We start from the raw sequence: 11,156 nt of genomic DNA, 5'->3' as shown, positions 1-11,156 counted from the left end.
TCTCCCCCTTCCCCCCACCCCCGGCCCGGTGCCCGCAGTCCCCGCCTCCTCGGCCGCCGCCTCCACGGGGCGGGGCCCTGGCCCGGGACCAGCTGCTCCGCTATAAAGGGGCTGCGGCGAGGCCGGCAGAACGCTGTGACAGCCACACACCCCAAGGCCTCCAAGATGAGCTACACGCTGGACTCGCTGGGCAACCCGTCCGCCTACCGGCGGGTCACCGAGACCCGCTCCAGCTTCAGCCGCGTGAGCGGTTCCCCGTCCAGCGGCTTCCGCTCGCAGTCCTGGTCCCGCGGCTCGCCCAGCACCGTGTCCTCCTCCTACAAGCGCAGCGCGCTCGCCCCGCGTCTCGCCTACAGCTCGGCTATGCTCAGCTCTGCCGAGAGCAGCCTCGACTTCAGCCAGTCCTCTTCGCTGCTCAACGGCGGCTCCGGCGCCGACTACAAGCTGTCCCGCTCCAACGAGAAAGAGCAGCTGCAGGGGCTGAACGACCGCTTCGCCGGCTACATCGAGAAAGTGCACTACTTGGAACAACAGAACAAGGAGATCGAGGCAGAGATCCAAGCGCTGCGGCAGAAGCAGGCCTCGCACGCCCAGCTGGGTGATGCCTACGACCAGGAGATCCGAGAGCTGCGCGCCACCCTCGAGATGGTGAACCACGAGAAGGCTCAAGTGCAGCTGGACTCGGATCACTTGGAGGAAGACATCCACCGGCTCAAGGAGCGCTTCGAGGAGGAGGCGCGGCTGCGGGACGACACCGAGGCTGCCATCCGCGCGCTGCGCAAAGACATCGAGGAGTCATCGATGGTTAAGGTGGAGCTGGACAAGAAGGTGCAGTCGCTGCAGGATGAGGTGGCCTTCCTGCGGAGCAATCACGAAGAGGAGGTGGCCGACCTGCTGGCTCAGATCCAGGCGTCGCACATCACGGTAGAGCGCAAAGACTACCTGAAGACAGACATCTCCACGGCGCTGAAGGAGATCCGCTCCCAGCTCGAGTGTCACTCAGACCAGAACATGCACCAGGCCGAAGAGTGGTTCAAATGCCGCTACGCCAAGCTCACCGAGGCGGCCGAGCAGAACAAGGAGGCCATCCGCTCCGCCAAGGAAGAGATCGCCGAGTACCGGCGCCAGCTGCAGTCCAAGAGCATCGAGCTCGAGTCCGTGCGAGGCACTAAGGAGTCCCTGGAGCGGCAGCTCAGCGACATCGAGGAGCGCCACAACCACGACCTCAGCAGCTACCAGGTAGGAACCGCGGCTGCGCGGCCGGCCTGCGCCAGCGCCAGCGCCGCGCGCCCCCGACACGACACTCGAGCGCGCGCCCAGAGGCCCTCTTGGTCGCGCTCCCTGGTGGCGGCATTCCAGGGCGCGCTCGAGCGCTGCAGACGCGAGTTAGCCTTAGCCCGTGGTCTGTGCTCCGCCCCTCCTCGTTGCCCCACCCACCTGCCGCAACTACTTAGAAATTCCCATCTCCTTCAAAAACTTGTTTTTCCACGCAGATTCTACTGTAAAAGTAAAAAGGCACAATCTGGTTTTTTGAGAAATACACCGTTTAATAAGCAGAGGTGGTCTCTTGTATTCATGGCTCCTTCGTCGCCCCTCCCCGCCCCTCCCCCCTCCCCGCCCCTCATCCTCCCCCTCTCCCCACCACTTCCACCCCCCACCCCCTCACTCACTTCTCCCCACCCTGCCTCCAGTAGCGATGGGCCGACAGAATTGGGTGGGGGTGGGGGGAGGGGCTAGTCCTCCAGGGGACCCTCCTCAGATTCCTCAGTGCTCCCTTCCAGGGGCATTCTAGGCCTGCCGATCTCCATGTGCGTTGTGCCTGGAAACTCTCTGGTTGATTTTTGTCGCTTTGTTTTGAGTTTTACTACCGTAAAAGAAGAAGGGATAGATAGCTAGGAGTGATGTCTGCGAGGCTCGTGGAACTAGAGGGGTTGGGGTGGGGGGAGGAACGAGCTGCTCCGGGCTTGTGAAGGAAGTTTCTAGAGACTCCCTGTACCTTTCAGGATACCATCCAGCAGTTGGAAAATGAGCTTCGGGGAACAAAGTGGGAAATGGCTCGTCATTTGCGGGAATACCAGGATCTCCTTAACGTCAAGATGGCCCTCGACATTGAGATCGCCGCATACAGGTACAGGATCTCTGCAGGCTTGGTCCAGGCACTACAGGCACTCAGAGGCTGCTGACAGCCCTCCCCACTTAAGCCAAAGCTGGCAGGGGGAGACAGGCTCAGAGGCCTGACTCCCCAGCTCAGTTACTAATCGAATCCCAAGTATTAGAGATACACTTTTATCAATTTTATTCAGCTTTAAAGAGTGACTACGGAGAGGGTCGGAAGAGGGGGGAACTAGGGAAGGGGAATCAAAATATATTGTATAAAAAAAGCCCAAAGATGCAAAAAAAGAAAGGTACTTTTAAGTGGCTGGGGGCATAGCAATAGGTTTAAATTTTTGTTTTAAGCATCTGTATGTCTAACAAGCAGATGAAGTTTTAACTTTTTAATATTTCATCTGATGGTTCTCTTTTATAATGCCAAGGACAAACACCAGGTCATTCTTCTGTTTCTCTGTTACAGCTTACTGTTGCCATCCTCTGGCTGAGGCTAGACATAGACATGTTAGAATATAGGTGCAGTTATTTTAAGTCTATGGAGAATATACATGCATTTATTCTGGCTATAAATGTAAATTTAATGTATATTTATCTACATATGTGTGATACCCTCATATCTAGACCTATACAAGCATGTATATATAGAAACATATAGAACTAAACATATAGGCAACTATAGGTTTGATCTCTTTATCCGTAAACTGGTTATAGGTCTCCTGAGTAATGTTGTCTTTCTACTGGCCAGATTCATAGCATACAGCTCTTGAGGAAGCAATCACTCCCTGTAAGGCTGTTATAGCAAGAATAAACTGCATTTTCTTTTTAAGGGAACCAAATGATTGTATAAATAAACATTCTGTCACTGAAATGGTAGAACAAATTATAACTTGCTTCACCTATATTAGTATGTAGCTACACTTTAAATTCATCAACATTCTGACTTACGCTGAATAGTTTTAATTCATAAATTGAACATTTTATTTGCTTCAAAATTTCATACAAATCTTGACAATTCAAACGATGAGTGAGGCATGATTTGGAGAACAAAGTGGGTTGGCCACTAGGGACCATTTTAGCACATTCATACTACACCAATGGCGTGCCTGCCGCAGAGCTGGATTTGCTGGCTGGGTGTGGTTAGCTGTCTACTGGGAGTGGCTAGACACTGCAGCAGAGGACCAGCTGGCACTCTTGAAGAATCTGCCACAGGATATGGGCACTCACTGCCCTAGTAGAACCCTAACCCTAACCCTAACCCAACTCTAACCCTAACCCTGTTTCCTTGTGTGGTTCTATTTATTCAAAAGTGCCCACTACATTAAGCTTGTGGTAATGAAGATTAGAAGACCAAATAAGTCTTTCTTGGTGTCTCATCCTGTTTGGTTCTCTCCTTAGGAAACTCCTAGAGGGTGAAGAGACCAGATTTAGCACATTTTCAGGAAGCATCACCGGGCCTCTGTACACACACCGACAGCCCTCAGTCACAATATCCAGTAAGATTCAGAAGACCAAAGTTGAGGCCCCCAAGCTCAAGGTCCAACACAAATTTGTGGAGGAGATCATTGAAGAAACTAAAGTGGAAGATGAGAAGTCAGAAATGGAAGACACCCTCACAGCCATCGCAGAGGAGCTGGCAGCCTCTGCCAAAGAGGAGAAGGAAGAGGCAGAAGAAAAGGAAGAGGAACCAGAAGCTGTAAAGTCTCCCGTGAAGTCTCCTGAGGCTAAGGAAGAGGAGGAGGAAGGGGAAAAGGAGGAAGAAGAGGAAGGCCAGGAGGAAGAGGAGGAGGAAGATGAAGGCGTCAAGTCAGACCAGGCAGAAGAGGGGGGATCTGAGAAGGAAGGCTCCAGCGAAAAAGATGAAGGTGAGCAGGAAGAAGAAGAAGGAGAAACGGAGGCAGAAGGTGAAGGAGAGGAAGCAGAAGCTAAGGAGGAAAAGAAAACTGAGAAAAAGGTCCAGGAAGTGGCTGTCAAGGAGGAAATCAAGGTCGAGAAGCCAGAGAAAGCCAAGTCCCCTATGCCAAAATCACCGGTGGAAGAAGTAAAACCAAAACCAGAAGCCAAGGCCGGGAAGGGTGAGCAGAAGGAGGAAGAGAAAGTTGAGGAGGAGGAGGAGAAGGAAGTCACCAAGGAACCACCCAAGGAAGAGAAAGTGGAGAAAAAGGAGGAGAAGCCAAAAGATGTTCCAGATAAAAAGAAGGCTGAGTCCCCCGTCAAAGAGAAGGCTGTGGAGGAGGTGATCACCATCAGCAAGTCGGTCAAGGTGAGCCTAGAGAAAGACACCAAAGAGGAGAAGCCTCAGCCACAGGAGAAGGTGAAGGAGAAGGCAGAGGAGGAGGGGGGCAGTGAGGAGGAAGGGAGTGACCGAAGCCCGCAGGAATCCAAGAAGGAAGACATAGCTATCAATGGGGAGGTGGAAGGAAAAGAGGAGGAGGAACAGGAAACTCAGGAGAAGGGCAGTGGGCGGGAGGAGGAGAAAGGAGTGGTCACTAATGGCTTAGATGTGAGCCCCGCGGAGGAAAAGAAAGGAGAGGATAGAAGTGATGACAAAATAGTGGTGACCAAGAAGGTAGAAAAAATCACCAGCGAGGGGGGCGATGGTGCTACCAAATATATCACCAAATCTGTAACCGTCACTCAAAAGGTCGAAGAGCATGAGGAGACCTTTGAGGAGAAGCTGGTGTCAACTAAAAAGGTAGAAAAGGTCACTTCACACGCCATAGTCAAGGAAGTCACCCAGGGTGACTAAGATCGGAGTTCATTGCAAAAGGTTAAGCCATATGACAATTTCAAAATGCATGTGATTGACAGCTTCAAAACAGAATGGGTTCTCCCATGGGGGCTCCAGACATTGTATTTTCCTTTGTGCAATATGAGGGAACTGCATGCAAGCTCAGGGTGCCCCCTTCCTCAGTCCTTGGGGGAATTCAAATGCATGATTGTGTATGTACCTAGGGAATTCGCCAGTTTCCTGAGCTGTTGGAAGAGGGGCACTCGGGGGGATGTCTTGAGATGTATTATGCAAAGTACCAACTGAGCCAAAAATAATAAGTGAAACAGAACTCTCTTAGCCTTAAGAAAGCTATATATGAATACTTATGTTTACCTCACTGGTGCATTTAAAATGGACTTCTGTTCATGGGAGAACCTTGCTGACCTGCACAGTTCGCAACCTTATGTTGATCGATGTAAAACGTCACAGCAGTCCTTGCTCAATAAAGGTCATACTGGAAACATAAGCTAAATGTGTGGTGATGTGTTATTTCACAGTGCAGTAATGCAGTACCTGCTGCCGAGAACTAGCTGCCTTCCTCCAGAGCACATTGTCTCTGGGAATTGTTAGTGACCTGCACATCTAGGTTCTCTGAAAGAAACTCATTGGAAAACATTGCGTAAGACGTTTTCATGTGTTGACACATATACTTAGCCGAAGTTTCACCCTGAAACTTTAAAACTATAGTTCTGAAATAAAAATAAAAGCATCGTGGGTAAATGAAAGGAGATTTGGTGAGAGAAGTCTTCATTCTCTAGACGGTTCCGTCCCAAGGACCATAGTAAATCTCAAGGTGAGAGGTAATAATGGGACCATGGAGCTGAGTCACAACCAGGGAGGTCACGCGTGTCTAGAAGGTGTGGGCTCTAAGTAGTCAGGAAATATCCACTGCGGTTAACAGTCATTTCCAACACCGATTCTTAGTTTGGTTGAAAAGGATTTATACTGATGGTTTTTATAAGTTGGAGAAATAATACCAAAAATGAATAAAATACTCTTATTGGATTTATAAAAAAAAAAAATGAGTCTTTGATTTAGGTAATAAACAGTTTTAGGTGAAAAGCACTGGTCTGGACCAAGGGAAAATAATACCATTTCCTTTCCAAAGCCATTTGCTTTAGACCTTTACACCCATGTCTAAATTAATAGCATATTCCAAGTCTTTATTTTTCCTATTAATGAGACCAGCCCAAGGATATCCTCCTTTGATGTTCTTGTTAATGTTTTTCAAGATATTCCGATCTGAAACACTGAATGTACCCAGGGAGCTCAGAGTTCATGGCAGGTTTATAGTGGTCTTTACCCAGCCACTAGCCAGACCTCAGTTTTCATCAAACGTGTATAACACCTATACACTTATTAATTTATATCTTTTCTTTAAAAACAATTCGTGGTTTATGTTAAAACATTCATTTTTTTTCCAGATGCAATATCCATGACACCCAACGTGAAATAGGGTTATTTAAGTATAACCAGCCAAAACCCCAACTCTATGTGGAATTTAAAATATAAAATGAGTATACTAAAGGGAACCAGGGTAACACCTGGAGAAAAATCAGCTGATGAAGCAGGTGTTGGGAAAGGGGAGGTCACAGACAGCCCAAGGCTCACTCAGCCCAGAACTATGTTGCTTTGATGAAAGTTTCAGAAAACAGTATCATGTTTGCCTCCCACCTCGGCCAATGACAGAAGAAACATTTTGTCAGTCTAATCAAAGATGACTCCAGTCACTTGCAACAGTAGCATGTGGGGTATCTTCCCAAGGCCTGAGAACCAATCAGAAGTAAGAAGGAAGTGCCCCCACCAGCCCTGAATTCCTCTAACCATCTCATTTGTTTTCCTGGGAACACTTCCATGTACCAGAAAAGACAGAATCACTATTTTGACCTTCTCAAGGAGACTAAAACATTTCTTTGATAATCCACCTAAACACTTCTAGATCAATAAATGGCCTTACCTAGAAGAACTAAGAATAAAGGCTAGCTCTATATAATCTAATCCATATAAACTTTAAGTAGCTACTAAATATTATTATTGTTTATAGTATAAACATTATTATAAAAGTAATCATTTGTTCCTAAAACACTCTCATCAAATAAAAGTACAAATGGAGGGGAAAGGAGCAACAGCCGTGGACCCTGCGATACAGAAACTTTTTTTTAAAACATTTTTGTATTGTCTTTTTTTTCCCAGAATGTACCATTTAAAAGTGGTATCAGTCAGCTGAGCTCTTCCTGAGGCTGGAACTGTGTACTTACCCCTACCCCCCAGCTCTGTTTTCACCCACCTCCCTTTCTTTCTTAGTAATCCTTCCACATATGGTAAAAGACAGAATCACTATCCTGACTTCCTCACAAATAATAAAGCCACATTCCTTTAATAATCCATGGGAACATTTCTAAATCAACAAATGCCCTTGCTGGCTCATCAAGTAAACGGAATGACTATTAAGGGACCCCTGGAGACACTGTGTTTCACCCCTGGAATCTCGGATTCTTTTGTGAATGACAAACACGGCACTTTAAAAGAAAACAGTCTGAAACTCATGCATCCAAATACACTCAGTGACAGTGAGAAAGTGTATCCAAACCTCCAAGCCTTCAGGAAATTAGAGACCAGCATCTTTAAATATAGTCTGTCTCTGGCTACAGGTACACTAAGCTATTGAAAAACAGTTGCTGCTTGATCAGTAGATTGCCTTTGAGATGCTGTCCATCTTATATATTGTGAGAAGTATCAAAGCTAGTTAGTTCTCAATTTTCTTAATTAAAAAAAATAAAAAAGAATTTTCTTGTTAAACTTCCCCTGGTCAGAAGTTAGATCACCAAGTGAGAGTTACCCAGGAGTCCAGCTCCAGAGTGCACAGTGGGAGCCCCTACAACACACCACCTCTCAAATTCACCCATATCATGGATAACTCATATCACAAGGATGCCCATCTAATTCCTATTTCTTTTCAGAGACGCCATGCCACAAGTCTTTCATTAAGCATCCTTATCTCTAAGACTTCACTTACATCACGAATTACAAAAATGCACTGTGATTCTTCCATTGCCAACATCCCTCCCTCTTTAGAAGTGCAGATTGACATCTGCAGTTGGATTGAAGTTGGAATGCCCTCAGGGACAGCACAGTACTGTGCCTTGGGGTCATTGTTAACTCATGCGTTTCCCCTTCTGTGCCTGCAGTCTAAGGAAGCTGAGGTCCTCCAATGACATCTATATGATTCTACCACACAGCTGCAGTGTATATAGATTCGATGAGTACTTTTCTCCTGGTAACTTGCTTGTCTGATTTTTTTTGTAAAAGGGAATTTATTTCTGGTGTGTTTTAGTTAACTGCCAGTCAGTACACAGACAGTATTAAAACATTAGGATAGCCGTTTCCACAACAAATAGGTTGCTAGTTCCAGTTTGGAACAAGTTCTTTTCTCTGGTGGTTTATATAACTTGCCCAAAAGGAAGCAGAATTTATTTTTAGGTGAGTTATTTTATTAAGACTTCACAACATTCCTCCATTTCCAAGATCTCTCTCTCTCTCTCTCTCTCTCTCTCTCTCAAGAAGTGCAGAGGTTTGCCAGCAGCATTGGATTAGAGTTCAAATGCCATCAGGGACAGCACAGTTGTGTAAGTTGGGGTCATTATTATCCTGTAAGATTCCCTTTCTGCCTGCAGACTATGGAAGCTGAGGTTCTCCACTAACATCTATGACAGTTCCCAGACCTTTGAGCTCTCAAAGCCAGTATGTGCTTGCTTTGCCAACCTGAGAGTCTGAGTTTCATCCCTGGATCCCACAGTGGAAAGACAGAACCAACTCCAAAATGCTATTCTCAAACCCCAACACAACCCTGGCATGTGTCCATGCTTGCACATATTGTACACACACACACACACACACACACACACACACACACACTAATAATAATGATGATCATGATGATGATGATGATGATGAAAACAGAAAATTCCCAGGGCTATAGCAGGCACAACTATTTGTTCATATTCAATATTAAATTGGATCAAAGCAACAGATAAATGATTCATTTACTTTGAAGACAAGAAACTAATGGATATATTAATTTGCATATGTAACTTCAATGCAAATTAAGTAGTATTATTACTTATATAAGATATAATATGTGTTCAAATGTACATACAATCTCCAACATCAAACTGTGTGTGTGTGTGTATGTGTGTGTGTTGGGTTGTATGGTGCAAGCATGCAGTCACATGCAAAAGCCAGAGAAGGTCTTACTCGATCATTCCCACCTCATTGCCTTGAAGCCTGAAGATAGTACAGTAATTATACCAGGAACAGATGATTTTCTGCACACCCAATCTATAAAAGTTCCTTTGCACTTTCTTCAACACCGATCAACATGTCATTTCCATGTGTCTACTCAGTTAACCCAAATTGCTTCTTCATAGATGGACCACAGAACTGCATCATGGTGTAAGGGATCTGTCTCATCCACAGAGGAGCAATGCCCTTGTAGAATACATTTAAGCCTTTTTCTCTCTACATTTAGAGAAGGGCTTTCCTCAATATGTTGGCATAGCCAGTCTGGGTTTGAATCCAAACTTTAGCAGCTTCCATAGGAGCCAGAGCAGTGTCAGCACAAAAGTCAACACTGTCAGAAGCAGCTAATATATCGCTGTGTGCCATAGATAGGTGTTTTCCTCACCAAGCATGTGGTGTATACGCCTTTGAAGACTTCATAAAAGTTGACCTTATAGACCTTGTATAGAACAGCCAATCAAAGCTGGCTAGTCTGTAGCAGTGAATTAGCAGTATGGCTTTGTGCTCCCCAGATGGGGAGTAGGTAAGGGGGGCAGGAAGTTGCACTCCCCGCCACCCTCCACCCTCCAGAGCCCTCTGAATTCTCAAATGAAAGACACACACACATACACCACACACACACACACACACACACACACACACACACACACACATGCATGCTAGTTAATTTTTGTTTTGTTTTGTTTTGTTTTTTGAGATGGTTTCTCTGTATAGCTCTGGCTGTCCTGAACTCACTCTGTAGACCAGGCTAGCCTCGAACTCAGAAATCTGCCTGCCTCTGCCTCCCAAGGGCTGGGACTAAAGGCATGTGCCACCACCACCCAGCGCCAGTTAATTTTAAATGCCTTGACTAGCTCAAAGGCTGGACATTTCTAATCTTCCCCACAGCTAACACACATTTCCCTCCTGCGATCTTGGTTTAATGGCCTCTAATTCTATATTTTATCTTTGTTACTCTTTGCCTTCTTCTAGGTGGCTCCCTAGTCTTTGCTGCCCAAGATACTTCTGAGCAGTCCTTCCAGAAGCTGCATTTTTTTCTCACCTTCATTTCAGATGATTTTCCTTCTGCAGCTCTAAATCTGATCTGTCTCCTTCCAAATCATGGCAATCCCCCTCTCACAAATCCAAAGGTCCTACCTCAGTCTACCTGCCCAGCCATTGGCTATTTACTGATTGATCAAAAGCCAACTGGGACAAGGATCTTCAGCTGTTGAACACTCAAGATTCCTGAGTTTGGAGGCCAGATTAATCCAAAACATTAGTACCAATCCCCAACACTGGTCCTTTAGCCAAACCATGAACACAATCTTCTTTTGGTGTAACAGAATCTGTTAAATATGCCCTCACACTTTTGAGGATCCAAAGGCATGAGGCATTTTATGAAATCCAGGGGAACAATAGCAGTGTCCATCAGCCAACAATATAAGACCCCACCCAAACCACAGAGCACATAGTACTCCATGGAACCAAATTCACAGCTGTACTCTTCCAAGACAGATACTATCAGGTGGAGGGAATATCAGGGCATGTCCAGGGTGCCACAAGGGACCCAAGAGTCCAGCATTCACCAGCTGTAGAGATGGGGCTTGGAAGGGGTTCCTACTTACCAGGTGGGCCAGTGATAAGAACATCTTCTAGCCTGCCTTCTATGGAAAACAACTGCTCACTCCTTAAGGCAGCATGCAGCTCATGAGCCAAATACCATGCAGCTCATAGAGAGGCAGGATGTCATCCCTGTTGGAAGAGCGGGCCCTTCCCTTACACAAACTATTTGAAACAATGTTCCATGTATGAACATCACAACCCTCCCTTGCTCTTTCTGCAAAGCCTCATTCTGACCAAAGTTCCCTGCTTCCTTCTAAGCCGGATTTCATAGTGACTTCAATAAAATTATAGATGTAGGATTCACAGAACAAATAATTACAAATCTTATGTTCCTAATAAATGGTGAGTTCCCATTGCTACTATTATTTTTAAC

At 46.1% G+C, this 11,156-nt stretch overlaps 1 protein-coding gene and 1 pseudogene across 1 annotated transcript; one reads left to right on the top strand and one right to left on the bottom strand.

The window, feature by feature from the left end:
* The first annotated feature begins 6 nt into the window (after positions 1–6).
* On the top strand, positions 7–5,345 carry Nefm (neurofilament medium). Its single transcript, XM_031361931.1, has 3 exons — positions 7–1,239; positions 2,004–2,128; positions 3,505–5,345. Exons 1-3 carry the CDS (start codon positions 166–168, stop codon positions 4,853–4,855), a joined length of 2,550 nt encoding a protein of 849 aa, XP_031217791.1. The 5' UTR covers positions 7–165; the 3' UTR covers positions 4,856–5,345.
* Positions 5,346–9,274: 3,929 nt separating this feature from the next.
* Positions 9,275–10,809, bottom strand: LOC116084167 (annotated as a pseudogene).
* Between the last annotated feature and the right edge of the window lie 347 nt (positions 10,810–11,156).

This window comes from Mastomys coucha, unplaced genomic scaffold (assembly GCF_008632895.1).
Source record: "Mastomys coucha isolate ucsf_1 unplaced genomic scaffold, UCSF_Mcou_1 pScaffold9, whole genome shotgun sequence".
Lineage (NCBI taxonomy): Eukaryota > Metazoa > Chordata > Mammalia > Rodentia > Muridae > Mastomys > Mastomys coucha.
This window is presented reverse-complemented; position numbering and strand designations above follow the sequence as displayed.

Coding starts and splice junctions, on each gene's coding strand:
- Nefm (XM_031361931.1), top strand. CDS start 166: ATGAGCTACACGCTGGACTCGCTGGGCAACCCGTCCGCCTACCGGCGG. Junction 1,240..2,003: donor ACGACCTCAGCAGCTACCAG/GTAGGAACCGCG, acceptor TGTACCTTTCAG/GATACCATCCAGCAGTTGGA. Junction 2,129..3,504: donor ATTGAGATCGCCGCATACAG/GTACAGGATCTC, acceptor TTCTCTCCTTAG/GAAACTCCTAGAGGGTGAAG.